This window comes from Polypterus senegalus, chromosome 3 (genome assembly GCF_016835505.1).
Source record: "Polypterus senegalus isolate Bchr_013 chromosome 3, ASM1683550v1, whole genome shotgun sequence".
Lineage (NCBI taxonomy): Eukaryota > Metazoa > Chordata > Cladistia > Polypteriformes > Polypteridae > Polypterus > Polypterus senegalus.
In genome coordinates, this window is record NC_053156.1 from 52,846,782 (window position 1) to 52,863,239 (window position 16,458).

General features: G+C 39.6%; 1 protein-coding gene across 1 annotated transcript in view; it reads right to left on the reverse strand.

The window, feature by feature from the left end:
- The window catches only part of LOC120525140 (procollagen C-endopeptidase enhancer 2-like), a 108,186-nt gene that overhangs the window by 34,390 nt on the left and 57,338 nt on the right, over positions 1 to 16,458 (reverse strand). The window contains exons 3-5 of the mRNA XM_039747199.1: positions 13,574 to 13,832; positions 12,119 to 12,243; positions 6,381 to 6,517 (exon numbers count right to left, since the gene is read on the reverse strand). Of these exons, the coding sequence (XP_039603133.1) occupies positions 6,381 to 6,517; positions 12,119 to 12,243; positions 13,574 to 13,832 (521 nt within the window). The remainder of the gene's footprint in view (positions 1 to 6,380; positions 6,518 to 12,118; positions 12,244 to 13,573; positions 13,833 to 16,458) is intronic.

Sequence of the window (16,458 nt, forward strand, 5' to 3'; positions counted from 1 at the left end):
AAACATGAGATAGGCTGACAGTACCTAGAGGGGAGGTGTATTGAGAGAATGGTGCTAATATGTGAAGACTTCTCTGTGAAAGTCTTGGATGTTCATTGGATAGATTGTCTGAAAACATTTTGTACCTCAGTGTCTTCTCGCAGCACACATGAAACATTCCTGCAGGTGCCACATATGAATCCAATGGGAAATAGTAGCACTTAAAGTGATGAATGCAATGCCAAAGGTAGAAAAGTAGAAAAGGCTTGTAAATGAGAAATCTCTGCCAGCTGAGAAAATGCTGCCAACCAAGTCTCGCATGTTGTTATCAGTAGTGCTGGGGGAAGAGTCGTCTTCAAATTGGACTACTTTAAAAGCAGGATGGTACTATAAGTATATTAAAATACAAACTGATTTAAATGTTCTCCCTAAAGCAAAGTGGATTGATGATTAATGATGCTGGCTCGCAGCATCTTAGTCTGTTCAACATCACCATCTGTGTGGAGTCTGCACACACCTCATAGTCCATAAGGGTTTTTACCCCCAGTTTTCTTTCACATCCTACAGATCTGCATGTTAATTTCAATCGAGACTCGATCAATGGCATTGATTGGTGAACTGGTGTTCCTTCCAGGGTTACTGTAATTCTTGCTTTGTATCTAAATCTGATCTTATATTACACAACTTTTTTGCGGTCAGGTATATCAGATTTGTCGTTAATCTTGTCGCTGCTCCACGTCACAGACACACATGACATTTACCAACTGAGCACTGATCCTCCAATACAGTCATTCTCACCTCTTTTTCTGACATAAAATAGTGTGCTGACGGAAGGAGCTGACGCTGTACAAAGGGTTAAAAGCTGCAGCAAATTCATCCTTAATCTCAGTCTTTTTTTCCTTTTCCTCATTCAGTTTTTGTACATAAAACACAAAATATCAGGCAGACAAGCTTCTCTTCTATCTGTGTTTCTTAATTCTCATCGCTACAATCTATACATTGTAATTCCAGCTGAACGCATTGGTTTACATCTCACATACGCAAAGAGCCCACCACTCCGAACAAAGAGAGAATCAAACCTGTTTATGTATATACAGTATATTCATGTCTCAGGTCCCACCTACGTGGAGTTTGTATGTTCTCTTTGCATGGATTTCTCCCCACAATCCAAAGACATGCAGGTTAGGTGGACTGGTGACTCTAAATTGACCCAGAATGTGTGTGTGTGAGTGTATGTGTGGCATGTGAGTTTTTTCACCCTGCGATGGGCTGGCAACCTTTGCAGAAGTTGCTCCTGCCTTGTGCCCTATGTTTTAGTCAGGATGCAGGCCAGTTCTGGTGCCAGCCCCCCACAACCCTGTTCAGCATTAACTGGGCTTAGCAAATAGTATGGGATGGTAAGGCATTGAACATATAAATAATGCAGCTTAACATTTCCTAGAAGACAGCATGCTGTAGTTGTGATAATGCAAAAAACTCAGCCTCATTTATTTAACTGACCTAAAAAAGCAGAGATCACCTGTTCAAAGAGCTTATATGACTGATTTATTTGAAAACAGAAAGCAAACAAGATGAGTTAGTAGAAGGATTTGTGTGATTTTTCCAAGAGCTTACTATTTGCTATAATTATTTTGTTGAAGATTAGGCAAAGCATTCTAATGGGGTGGATATAAAAAGAATAAGTACAAGCAAAGCAGATAACATAAATAAAGCATTTTCAGCCTCTTTTAAAAACATTGTTTTAATGGTAGATTGAAGCAAAATGATGAATTAATTGTCAAGTTCATCCACCCATCCATTATCCAAGCTGCTATATCCTAACTACAGGGTCACAGGGGTCTGCTTGAGCCAATCCCAGCCAACACAGGGCACAAGGCAGGAAACAAACCCCAGGCAGAGCGCCAGCCCACCACAGGGCACACACACACCAAGCACAATTTAGAATTGCCAATGCACCTAACCTGCATGTCTTTGGATTGTGGGAGGAAACCCACGCAGACACGGGGAGAACATGCAAACTCCACACAGGGAAGACCCGGGAAGCGAACCTCCTAACTGTGAGGCAGCAGCGCTACCCACTGCGCCACCGTGCCACCCTAATTACCAAGTTAATTAATTAATCGATTAATTAATTAATGCTTTTGCCTTAATCTTCACTTGTGGTTTTTTAAGGCACCTCAGTAAAAAGACTGTTGTAGTGACCATACACTGTGAATGCCATAATGGATGGACTGGCGTCGTGACTAGGATGGAGGATGGTATCTTGGGAGACCGTAATGGAATGATAGCGTAGATGGAGGCTCAACCTTGCCCAGTTAGTTTTTGGTTCTTATCCCAGTCAGGGTGAAAGAATAATGGATGGAGTAGGGGAGACATTGTATCCAGAACAATTCATCCCTCAAATCTTCAATACTTGGTTCCAGTTTGGACATCCACAGAGTTGCAAAGAATCTTGTAGTTTATTATTTTTCTTAATATATATATACTAGGAGGCTCTGCCCCCTGCTCCCTTCGCTTTCCAGCCCCTCGCTAGTCATTTCCCGGATCTGCCGCTTGCAATGAATCGTGCTGTGCTTTTGGATAAACATGAATATCAACTCTGTCTTTGATGTCTGTCTTTTGAATTTTGTGTAAATTGCAATACTTTAGGATGTATGGATTTGTATCCTTTATTGGCTGCAGAATTTCTAATACGTCCAATAGTTTAACTCTTTCAATTCTATGTTGCATTGCTTCTCCGTGATCATAAATATAAGCCTGACCGAATTGTGGTTTCTTTGAAATTAAACTTGTCGTAGCTTTAATTGTTGTGGGACCACAGATTGTTGTAGCGTATGGTCCTGAATCATGTAAATCTACATTTTGAGCATCTACATTGAATGACGCGAACAGATTATTGTAGATTCAGATATTTTGCCTGTAGTGTTTGTGGATTTCACATTCACCAAACAACAAATCTCTTAATTCTCGCAGATAGGCCTCTTCACTGGGAAGAAACGCTACTTTTCCCTGATGGCAGCACGAATTAGACGATCTACAAGTTTCTGACTTAAACTTTAAAGCCGAACAATATCTACATACTTCTGACATTTCACCTATGTCCATATATTCAATCTTTTTTCACCATTCCGTTATTTCACCAAGTAATAATTTCCGTTTTTGAGACTTTCGAATTGTAGTACTTCCATAATCTCTAACCTGCTCTGCATGTGTATCACGCCAACGTTTTTTAACCTCTTTACGACGTTCTACTTTGTCTTCTACTCTTTGTCTTTTCTTCTTCTACTCTTTATCTTTTATTTCTGGCCCCCGCTTGGACCTGTAAGGTTTTCAATTCATCTCTTGGCACAAAGTCTCGTCTTGCAGGACTTGAAATTATTTCTCTGAAAAAGTCGTGTCTTGTCCCAAGATTTTCTCATATAATAGAGAGATGTATTATTTTATTAAAATCAAAAAACATTCCATACATGCAAGTCAAGTTTAACAAAACTGGTTTGAAACAAATTGACCCCTACCCATGAGAAAGAGAGCTAGGTCAGTGGAGTAGCACTTTAATAATAGTAAAAATATGTAAATAAATAAATAAAAATAAAGGGAATAGAAAAAGAGGGGAGAGAATCCACTTCCTCAATTTAAATGCTTATTCTAAAATGTTATTGATTAGATCCTGCCAGGTTTTGAAAAATGTTTTGTACAGATCCTCTAAGTGAGAATTTGATTTTTTCCAATTTTAGACAATGTATAACATCAGTTATCTACTGATTGAAAAGAGGTGTAGTTTAAACAGGCAACTCTAAAGGGTCCTTAGGTCCCGCAAGAGGGTGCTGCCAGGAGAGGACCTCCCAATTTTGTGCAGCTCCCGGAAGTGCAAAGTCATGACACCCAAAGTACTCCTGGGTAGAACATAAAAGGAGGAGTCTCACCTCACTCTAGGTGGCAGAGATGGCAGGAAGAGGGCAACACTAGATAAGGAGGAGTGGAAGGAGACGGATAAAAGCATTTAGGTTACATTGTACTGTACTGGATTGACTTAAAAAACCTGTTCAGGTTCTGTTATAAAATAAGACCATTTTATTATAACCTGGATTGTGTCTGTGGTAATTGTGGAGTCTAATACACATTAAACTGGACTCAGTTCTATGTTCCTTCAGACATTTTGTAAAATGCTCCATGTTACCAATGCTAATATTTAAGAAAAAAATAGTGAAGAATTGGCATAAAACATCAATTGCTGAAATGGTTACAGTCAAGGGTGTATGGGACGGTGATACTAGGGCTAAGAAGACTTCTGTATGGAATATTAGAAGTATTAGAAGTATGGCATTCCCAGACAGTGACATAACAAAACAAGAACGAGTATCAGCAAAACAACTGGGAATCTTAACGAGATAAAGGATCAAACTAATAATTAATAATGAGTGAGTACTAGCATTAAGCAAACTCCAACAGAAGAATAAGGTTTCCACTTTGGAATTCAGGTTTTTTCTCTCACATTCCAAAAATATGTGTGTTAAATGGATATGATTATATTCAGTCAGGCAGGCAGTCAGTCATCGTCCAACCCACTATATTCTAACACAGGGTCTGCTGGAGCCAATCCCAGCCAGCACAGGGCGCAAGGCAGGAAACAAACCCCGGACAGGGCGCCAGCCCACCACAGTGGTTATAGTCAGTGTCTGTTAAATACTTATGAAATCAATTATTTTGTGTTTTATACCTGTAGCTAATTTTGACCACTTTGCACAGATCAGTTTTCACTTTGACATTAAACAGAACGGTCTTTTTCTGTTTATCATTGTTAGAAAAGCCAAATCAAATCTGCTTTTAGGTGGGTGGACATGTTGTTAGGCACTGTATGTGAGTTAATGTGTATGCAGTATGTAATGGAGTGTTCGATGCGATGGACTGGCAGATTTTTGCCCTGTACTGGATGTTACTGGGATAGCCTGACCCGCCACTCCACTTGGATTGATCAGGTCCAGTGAGCTGATTCAAAGATGGTTGAGTGAAGAGATGGAATATCCACTCCGCCATTTTCTAACTGTTCGTCCTGATGAGGGTTACAGTAGCAAGCTGTTTGAGGTCCCTCCTCGATCAACTAAAATATTATCCCTCTCGTTTCTCCTGGATCCTCCACTGGCCTGTATCTTTAGACCACTGTGGAAGGAAAAATTAGATTCACACTGTCATTTAGGATAAAGTGTTTTCCTATGCTTTCCATATTTAAATACAGCACCCATCTTAGAAGTATAAAAGGGTTACTAAATGTCAGAAACTTGTTCAGGCATATCAGGAAATCAGATAAAGCTCAAGTGGTAAACAAAGACAAAGATGTACTAAAAAGATGACTAAGAGATCAGCAGATGTCCCATAGCAATAAGACTGGACAGATGTTGCATGCTCAGAAATTTCGAGGGTGATGGCTAAACCTAAAGATATAGGAAGAGCAGGAGTATAACAAAAACAGACTTTTATTTCCTAAGTAATCTGATGTGTAAACCAACAAACCAACCATAGTACATGTATGCATTGATTGACACTATAGGTAAATTCAGTAGTTTCTAAAATTAACCTCCACCCTTTGTGTCTTTGATCATTCTGACTATGCTGTAACAGACTGCTGTGATGGATACCGTGGAGTAATGAAATAATAAAATGAACAACCTTTCTCTTACCTGATTACTAACTCAAAAAGGTTTTATCAAGCTTGTCCCGACTGAGGATAAGTTTCTTTCTTTAGTTAAGATGATGTTTTCTAACACACCTCTCATGGAAGGTACCTGGGACATACGGAATCGATAAAAACTCAAAAAAGAATTATAACAGAAAATAAGTTTCTGTTTCTGCATTACATCTTGCCTGAAGAAGGGGCCTGAGTTGCCTCGAAAGCTTGCATATTGTAATCTTTTTAGTTAGCCAATAAAAGATGTCATTTTCCTTGACTTTTCACTACAAGAGAAAATAAGGGAGAAGACCATGCTTGATTCGAAGGAGTGGAAGGAGACGGGTAAAGCACTTAGGTGGGACTGTACTATGCTGGAAGGGTTTAAAGAACCTGTTAAGGCACTGTTATAAAATACAGATATTTATTTTGTTTTAACCTGGGACTGTGTCTGTGGCAGTTGTGTTTTGTGTTTTTTATGGAAGGTACCTGGAGCAAGCACAAAAAAGAATTATAAGAAACTTATTTCAAGACAAGTTTAATTTGATGTAAGAAATACAACGTGCTGTCGACAATTCATATTAATGCAGTAATTATGCCGCTGCCATGGGAATGTCACTGATGAACATGATATTTTTTTCTGACTAGCTGGCCAAAACTAACAGCTGCACTTCAAGGAGTTTAACACACAGACATGTGCAATTCCAATGATAAATAGAAAGCGGGGACGTATACTCACTCAGGGGCTAGATCTCCACAGTACTTCCCAATTCTCCTGGAATCATCAGATTCTCCGCCATTGAAAAACGCTACATAGTCGTAACGGCAGTAGTTGTCATTCTCGATGTCAAACTTCTCAAACTTCACTTCAATCACCTGGCAAGCAGAGGAAGGGGCAACTGTGTCACTAGATTCCCAAATATATTAAATTTTAACATTAGATGTTATGGATTCTTACAAAATAATACTAACATTACATCTAATTAATGAATGTAGACCTTAGAAAGGTGTAGTATTCTACTGTCTATTAGCTATTCTGTCTATTTGTGTCTCATTAAATCAATTATACACACAGTATTGTCCAACTTCTATCTGTGGACATATTGCTACAGTGTTCAAATATGCAAAATGCTACATTATGTGTTGTTATCAATTGCTTTTATTCTAATGGAGCAATCACAACAAAAGTTATCCTGAACACATCCATATTGGTTTTTGGAATGTTTTACTGTAATGTGGTCAGCTCGGGTGTGACGTCATCCCCAGCTCTAAAGTTGACTTACAAGATAAATGGAACGCAGCATTATTGCTAAAAATGTAGCAACCAGATGGACACAAAGACAAACACACAGACACTTGTGCTTTTATTAAAGTGAATATTATCTAGAGAAATTCTTTGAAAGGAGAAGCTCAGGTTTCTTCAAGTCTATTTTATTTATTCTTCTATAAATATTTGGCATTAGAACACACAGTTTTCTTCCTTTTTAAGTCATTCTGGTGTGCGTTGAGACCATAGTGTATACACTTTTTAATCAGAGTATAACATCAAGTAAATGAAACTTCTGGGCTATTGCTCTGGTCAGTTAAGTAGCAGAGGGGGTTGTTAATCAGTCTCAGCTGTTTTGGTGTTAATGAAATTAACAACAGGTACACTAGAGGGGCAAAAATGAGATGACCCCCAAAACAGTCATGGTTTAACAGGTGGAGGCCTCTGACATTTTTCCATCCTCATCTTTTCTGACTGTTTTATCCCCACTAGTTTTGCATTTGGCTACAGTCAGTGTCACTGCTGGCAGCATGAGGTGATACCTGGACCCTACAGAGGTTAAACAGGTAGTCCAACTTCTCATTAATACGTGCCATTGCCAGAATGTTTGCTGTGTCTCCCAGCACAGTCTCAAAGGCATGGAGGAGAATCTAGGAGACAAGCAGTTACTGTAAGAGAGCTGGACAGGGCCACAGAAGGTCCTTAACCCATTGGCTCCTCGTGGTGCATGACAATGCCCGGCCTCATGTGGCGAGAGTATGCAGGCAGTTCCTGGAGGATGAAGGAATTGATACCATTGACTGGACCTCACACTCACCTGACCTAAATCCAATAGAACACCTCTGGGACATTATGTTTCGGTCCATCTGATGCTGCCAGGTTGCACCTCAGACTGTCCAGGAGCTCAGTGAAGCCCTGGGCCAGATCTGGGAGGATCTCATACTTCATCATACTTCATTAAATGATGTGGCATCCTTTCGTTCCTAACACATTACTCAGTCCATATCAGTAGTGTGGATTTCCCCTTGGGATTAATAAAGTATCTATCTATCTATAGATATCCAGCAGGTTTTTATTCCCATTGAGATCTGATGTGTTTTCAAAGTGTTAATGTAGTTTTTTTGAGCAGTTTATTTATGCATTTAATTATTAAAGCCAAATTTCTTCCTGGGGACAAATAACGTCTGCCTGTCTGTCTGTCTGTTCTTACTTGCATGTCCTACTAACATATAACATGGGGCTACTCTTCAGTTGCATTATAACAAGAAGGTGTCATAAAAATCATTTTTACTAGCACACTACAAGCAGCTTAGAACTGCCATTCATCTTAACTTACATGGAGCAGCATTGAGTGTTGAAAGTTACTATATAAAATAAGGGTAGCTTGTGTAAAACATAAACTGCTAATTTAGGACCAGCGTGTCTTGCGTTTAAACCCCAGTCTGCCTCCTGTCTGCGTGGAGGTTTTGGCAGGTACTCACATTTGCCAACACATCTTAAGGTTAGGATGCCTCAGTACAAGTGAATGAGGATGAATGGGTGAATGTGCTCAGTGTAGGACTGACATGTCATACATGGTTTATTCCTGCCTTGAAGCAATTGGTCCTGTGATTAGCTGTGTCCCCCCAATACCCAGTAATTCAACCCATATCAAACATAAATACTGAATTTTACTTTTTTTTCTTACACCCATAGCCCCTGCCTCCCTGTGACTTCAAATGGAGTAAGCAGGCTGATGAAATCACTGTATGAATTCAAAAGTAGCATATAATGTCACTTATAAGTAAGCTAGAATACAAGATGTTTGTTTATTATAGCTAATGTCTTCTCTGGATAGCCATTATCTCTTCCATTTTCTTCAGATAATGTTTTTGTTTTGTATAAATAAGAGGAACCATTAAATATATAAGTGACATTCAGGGCTGACCTTTGCTATAACCAGGTGGTTGTCTAAGCTGCTTTTGCAGAGGTTTATGGAAGTACATGCAATCTAGGACACCATAGAGGCTATTTTGAAAATGTAATTTTAAGAGTAATCCTCAGAGCTCTCAAGCCAGGATGCAGTAGTGATTGCTTGTGTAGGGCAGAAGTATGCAGAACTACACAGATTGTAACTATTATCATATAACATGTTATCTACAGTTTTTTACATGCCCAAAGTTCTTTACATGCACATACGAATAGTGAATCTGTTTCAATCTAAAGCACCTCCCTCCAAGGCCAGAGATGTGAAACCTGTCAGAGTAAGCTGCAAGGGAAGGATAGTCTAAGGCTGTAGTTGAACTGGGCTGGCTCTGGTAACACCTATGTAGTTCTGGAAGATAAATTTATGTCGGGGACCCACTCATTCTGTTACTGTATTCTAACCTAAATAAAATATCAGAACTAAGCTACACAAAAGGTATATAAAAGGTATATATGTTGTAAGTGCCAAGGTGAATGAACTGGTATCCTGACTGGGTTGGAAAGTGATCCCAGGAGGCCATAATGGAAGGACAGCATGTAAGGAACTGCAACAAAGTCAGGATGGTTACCAATCCTTATCTCAGTCATGGTTAAAAGCTAATGGATGAACTGGGCAAATAAGGATCATTCCCCCTCACAATAGGTGGCATTGATCCTCCAGGCTGGGCCCAGTTAGGACTCCCACAGGGTTGTCTGATAGTTGGAGTGTAGAAGAGAAGCCCTGTCGGGGTTTCTTGGGTGCCGCAAGAGGATGCTGTCGGGGGAAGATTGCCCTGGTTTCCTTAAGACCCAGATATGCACCAGATGACCACTGCTGCAACACCAGAAGCAACCGTGGGTCCAGTTTAAAAGAAGCCAGCCACATCTGCCTGGCGAGTCAGAGTTGGTGAGCAACACTCACTAGGAGGGTGGAAGGAGTAAAAGGACATTGTGCTGTCCATGTATTAGCTGTGTTCACTTGGAATTGTTAATGATAAATAACAAAACAACTTTATACTATGTTGGGTGACATTGTTTCTGTGGTTTGAGGCTCAGTGGTGCCCCCTACTGATTACAATGTATATGTATGTACTATATTGTCATGTGTGTGTGCATAGGAGGCAGCTTAAGGGCTCTAGTGAGGGTAATTACTGGCCATACCAGTAGTTGGCATTGTTGTTTAATGCCTTCTCTCTTCCTCCCTCTGCAGAACGGAAGACTGACAGCCATTCCACTGCTGATGTCATTTCTGTTGTGGCCCTTCCTGCCAGGAACATATAAAATCACGAACACCACCATCTTGAGCCAGACACATTGTGGACTTGTGTCTAAAAAGATGTCACTTTGTCTTTTATATCACAGAACTTTTTATCGTTTTGCCAGTAATTACATAAGGGTCACCTGATGGTGCCCCCAACTCTTCATTATTATTGTGTTTGCTTTTATTACATTATATATGTTAATGGCCGCCACCAGTACTGTCAGCCAACAGGGCACTGGGGGAAATTGGGCTACTGTTGGCCTAAGAAGAAGAATAGGGTGAAGACATGTCTGGAAGCAGGAGAAGAGGAGGAAGGTTAGGAGAGCGGAAGTATGGATGTGGTGAGAGGGGACTTATAGGTGGTGGATATGACAGAGCAAAATACAGAGGACAGAAAGATATGGAAATTAATGATCTGCTGTGGCAACCCCTAAGATGTGCAGCCGAAAGAAGAAGAAGATAATATACATGATGTATTTTTATTTTATAATTGCTTTTGTATTTTCTGTAGTCTCATATGTTCATTCTGGAAATTATTATGTAAATATCAAGAAGTCTTTGATGGAGGGAACCTCTAAGCTGGGCTTGAAAGGCCCCTGTAGAGTGAGTCCAGAAGAGAGAATTTTAGCTTTGCCTATGATGAGAAAGTGAAATATTTGGAAACAGAACCTGCGACGAACATATAAGTACATGGGGAAACCTAACTAACCTGTCTCCATTTCTGTCTACAACCATGAAGACCTCAACCATCCAGACAAGCCATGGCATTATTCAAGGCTTGCCTGTTGACTAAGCTCATATTTATATTTATATGCTATTTATATTTAAAGACACCTTACCAACTTACCAGCATTAATCACGACAAGACCAAGAGTAGACACAACTTTCATTTTTACATTCTTTAAATGGTACACTGAGCCATACTGTACATATATATGTTACAGTCAAAACCCAAAGTTCAGCCAGTTTCTGAATTGGCTGGCTGTTTCGCATTTTGGCCGAGACGTGTGGCCAAAGTCCGAATTACTAGAAATGACCAGTGTATATGCTACTTTGGCCAGCCATTTCGCAAAGTGGCGAGAACTCCCTGGCCAAAATTCGATGTGCTAATGTAAGGTTGTCTGCTCAAGGTGCGAAGATGCTTAAAAATTTCAGATGCAGATTCAGAAGTGAGTTTTCCATTCTGCATGAGAAACTGCTCAAGTCGGGTCTTGTCCAGAAAGCGGATGCCACTTGAGATGACCTTCCCCTCGCCCAAACACTAACCTTAAGGTCAATAAAATAGGTCCCTGATGTTAAGTCACTATTTTAGGGCTAAAATGATAACAGAAATGTGAAACCTACTTATATACCTAATTTTAATTATTGTGAAACAGCCAAGTGGCGTCCGCTTTCTGAACAAGAGCCGCCAAGGCTACACTCGATGCAATTGCACTACTAAGTGCACCAACAAATCGTTGCTCATGCCTTTTTTCTTCCGACTTTTCTTCTGCAGACTGGCTGGCTAAATCCCGAAATCGAGGAAAAGATTGGACATTGACAGGTCAATTTAGAGCGACATTGGCCATTTCCTGATTTAGCCTGATACTTCCTGCTTTGGCCGATTTCAGGTTTTGGCCGTAACATATACTGTATAATAAATGTATTGTGTAGATTTATAGTTACATAAGTACACAGATACAGATTTATGAGACAGTAAGCTACATTTCAGGACACAACTCACAATCGTCTTGTCTTTACTAAGTCATAAAATTTGGTCATAAACGTGACAATGCATATTTTAATTCATCATTATTTAATCATGTTATAAATGTTAAATTTATACAAAGTAATCAGAACAAAGTTCATAACTAATCTGCATCTTTCTGCACACTATGTTCATCTCTTCCTGGCTCTTATGGTCACAGGTCTACTGTTTGTGTTTATATTTTATTCTCCAACTGCTCTCCAGGCATGATTTATCGTAGAGTCACAATTTTACCCACTACCCCTCAGTAATACTCACATGGTTACTTGGGGCAATGATGTGCCAAGAGCAGCTGATGCCAGCTGGGTAGTCGCTATCTGGCCAGTTGGGTGTCTTCAGTGAACCTTGAGGCTTTATCAGCTTCCCGCCACAAAACTGGTGGTCTGCAGATTGAGATGACACCAAGGTGAAATATAAGAATGATTTATTTATTTGTAGCTATCTCTCATGTCTTCTTTCACAGGATTTAATCAAAGTGGAAACTGAATGTCCTGCCCATGTGTGTGGGGGTTTCCTTCCACACAACATGAACTGGAAATGCCATACTGCCAAAGGGTGTATGCATGTATATGTGTGCTCCGCACAGGCTGGAATTCTAGTCTGTTGAATTGTGCTATGATTTCCTTATGTCCCATGTAGAATACTGAAATTTAGATGTGCATGGCAGCAGAAACATAAAAAAGAGACTCACAGGATAAATAATACAACCAGTCAATAGATTGGTAAGTAAATAATAAATATATATTGTGCAGAAATAGCAAAATGAATGCAAGTGAACTTAAAGAGTATATATTTAGTTTGGGAAGCCAGCTCTATGGTGTCCTTCAAGACCTGTTCTCACTTTCTCTGAGTTTGCAGCAGGTTCTCCAACCATGGAAAAATTCCTGTGTGGTCACAGTGACAAAGAAATGGCATTCCAGCAAGTACAAGGACTTTAAAGCAGTTGATCTTACTTCATGCATCATGAAGACCTTTGAGTGGCTGAACCTGAAACAGCTCCAACCCCTTGTTTTAGAACATCTGCATTCTCTGCAGTTTACCTCTAAGGGACTTACAGATGTGGAGGATACTCTGATCTACATGCTCCCCAGAACCTACTACTTGGACAAAGCCAGCACCACAGTCAGGATCACGTTCTTTGATTTTTCCATTCCCTTTAACACCATTCTGTCTCGTGGAATGGAGAAAAAGCTCAAGACTATGCATCTTGATGCCCCCACAATCTCCTGCATCATGGACTTCCTGACCAACTAACAACAATTTGTGAGGCTAAGGGACTGTGGTGTCAGAAATGGCAGTGCGTAATACTGGAACAACTCAGGGAACTATCCAGCTTGCCTTCCTGTTTACCTTAAACATAACAGACTTCCAGCACAATACCAGTGCTTGCCATTTACAGAAATTCTTAGATGATACATCCATCATAGGCTGTGTTAATAATGAAGTGTCAGAATATAGAATATTGCCAGTTGTAACAACAGATAATGCAACAACATAAACAGTGTATATAAATAATCATTCCAAATGCATGTTGTATGTAATTGTGCTTATATATACATTATATGTTATATTAAATTAACTGATTAAATTTATTTTTTTTTGTCAGTTGTTCTGATGAGACATGCAAGTAAGAATTGTATTGCAATTACATGACAATAAACTTGACTTGACCTGACCATTATCTTTTTATCCTTTAATGCTAGACTTCCTTACCATTAACATGAGGCTGTCCTCCATTGAATGCCGCTACAAATCCCCGTCCACCAGTCCCATCGTCAGATATCATTTCCACCATCATCTTGTTGCTTGTGGAGATTATGGCGCCGGGTCGAAACGTTCCACAGAAACGTCCTAAGCGTTGTGAGGTGTAAGAGTGGCCATTATAGACCTCAACAAAATCATAACGGCACTGGGGGTCTGATTCCAGGTCAAAGAGGCGGAAAGAGAGCATCACCACATGATTGTCTGGCACCTGATGAAAAGAAAATAAGGAGTGTGTGTGAATTAAGATTTAAATAACATTACAGAAGTGACTGAATTTCAAGGAGAACCTAAAGAGGTTATTTTAGTTTCAGCTGAAATCAATAACAACCCTCTAAGCGTACTTAAAGGGTTTGCTGAAAATAAAAATATTTAATACCTACAACTTATATAACTATATTAATCTGCAGGTGAATTTTACATTTTATATTTAACAACAGAGTTATGCAAAATTCAGAATTTTATAATAAGGCTATGCCATTCATTGTAATCTACTTTTCAGCATGTCATGTGACTTGTGAATTACCCTCAAATTCAAATGTGGACCAGAAATATATATTTTTAATTTTTTTTTTAGCAAAGACTAACGAAACATGTAAGGGTTAAAAATAACAAAACCTAACCCTACTGACATTCTATTTACTACATGTGTAGTTCACCTCGCCTTACCATTAATCCACCCCACTTCTTGCTTCATTTTTGCCATATTTCCCAACTGATTACACCATTGAGAGTGGCTACGTTCCATTAAGGCCGGCACTTTAAATAATGCTGCCTGAGGCAAGGTACACTTGCTAAACATGATACAATTGACTTAATTCAACTACAATGCATATTCCTCTATAGGCTTACTGTACAAAATACATAAAACATTATTTTTTAGAAAAAATGCATAGAAATAGAAAATAATAGAAAATGCATATGCATAATAGAAAAAGAAAAACTTCAAAACAATAAAACACAATACAGAGATTTAAAACAACAAAAATGTATATTATGAAAATTAATGTGAAACACAATTTGGCTCTGTCTACCCTAAACACATATCTCAGCTGTTTCAGTAAGATAAGTGGCACCTGTGCTTTAAACTAAACACATGCAACACAAACTTAGAGACTTTTAACAGAGATTGTGACCAACACCTTAAACAAATTCCTGCAATTAACAACATTTTACAAAATGACTTAATCAGCATACAGTGATTAGCAACAACACTAAAACCACTGACAGGTGATGTGAATAATATCGATTATCTCATGACAGTGGCATTTGTCAAGGGTGGGATATATTAAGTAGTAAGTGAACAGTCAGCTCTTGAATGGTGATGTGTTGGAAGCAGGAAAAATGGGTAAGTGGAAGGATCTGAGCAGCTTTGGCAAGGGCCAGATTGTGATGGATAGACGAGTGGGTCAGAGCAGCTCTCATGCAACAATATTCCATGATGGTGATGGTCTACTTCAGCAGGATTACGTGCCCTGCCACACTGCAAAAAGTGTTCAGAAATGGTTTGAGGAACATGGCAAGGAGTTCAAGGTGTTGTTCACTAAATCTGTCTGAATGAGCAGGAGTTGGACGTGTTGAAAGACAAGTCCAATCCTTGGAGGACCCACCTCGTAATTTACAGGATTTAAAGGATCTGCTGCTAAAGTCTTGGCACTAAATACCCCAGGGCATCTTCTGTGCCTCGATGGGAGAGAGCTGTTTTGGTGGCACAATTCAGATACACACAATATTAGGCAGGTGGTTTTAAGGTTGTGGCTGATTGGTATATGTACAATGCAATATGGATAGGGCAAAAAATGACATGCTAAAATAATAATAATTCAGCAACAATAACAATACTACTAATAATCCTCAAACTGGTGTAGAACAGGAGAGACTGATGTGCCAAAGTCAAATTAAATAATAAACACAGAAACAGGACTACAACTTTAGGCTTTGAATACAATGCTAAAGTTTGATTTAATTAAAACTATAAGCACCTCTCAAATGAGCTTACATTAAAACTTGCATTCAAACTCTACAAATATTGTCCTTTGCTGTTCTCCACCATAAATGACTTGATAATTGTACTCTCCACACTCACACATTAAAAAAAGGTCTCCATAGTCTGTCTGTGGCTGGAAAAACTGATGACATGCATTAATTCAATGGTAACAGGTTGACAGATGAGATTAGACAGGAGTCCCTGTGGACTATGATGTTTGGGGATGACATTGTGATCTGTAGCGGTAGTAGGGAGCAGGTCGAGGAGACCCTGGAGAGGTGGAGATATGCTCTAGAGAGGAGAGGAATGAAGATCAGTAGGAACAAGACAGAATACATGTGTGTAAATGAGAGGGAGGTCAGTGAAATGGTGAGGATGCAGGGAGTAGAGTTGGAGAAGGTGAGTTTAAATACTTGGGATCAACAGTACAGAGTAACAGGGAGTGTGGAAAAGAGGTGAAGAAGAGAGTGCAGGCAGGGTGGAAAGGGTGGGGAAGAGCATTGGGAGTAATTTGTGACAGACGGGTACCAGCAAGAGTAAAAGGGAATGTCTACAGGATGGTAGTGAAACCAGCTATGTTATATGGGTTGGAGATGGTGGCACTGACCAGAATGAAGGAGACAGAGCTGGAAGTGGCAGAGTTAAAGATGCTAAGATTTGCACTGGGTGTGACAAGGATGGATAGGATTAGAAATGAGTACTTTAGAGGGTCAGCTCATGTTGGACAGTTGGGAGACAAAGTCAGTGAGACGAGATTGTGTTGGTTTAGACACGTGCAGAGGAGAGATGCTGGGTACATTGGGAGAAGGATGCTAAGGATAGAGCTGCCAGGCAAGAGGAAAAGAGGAAG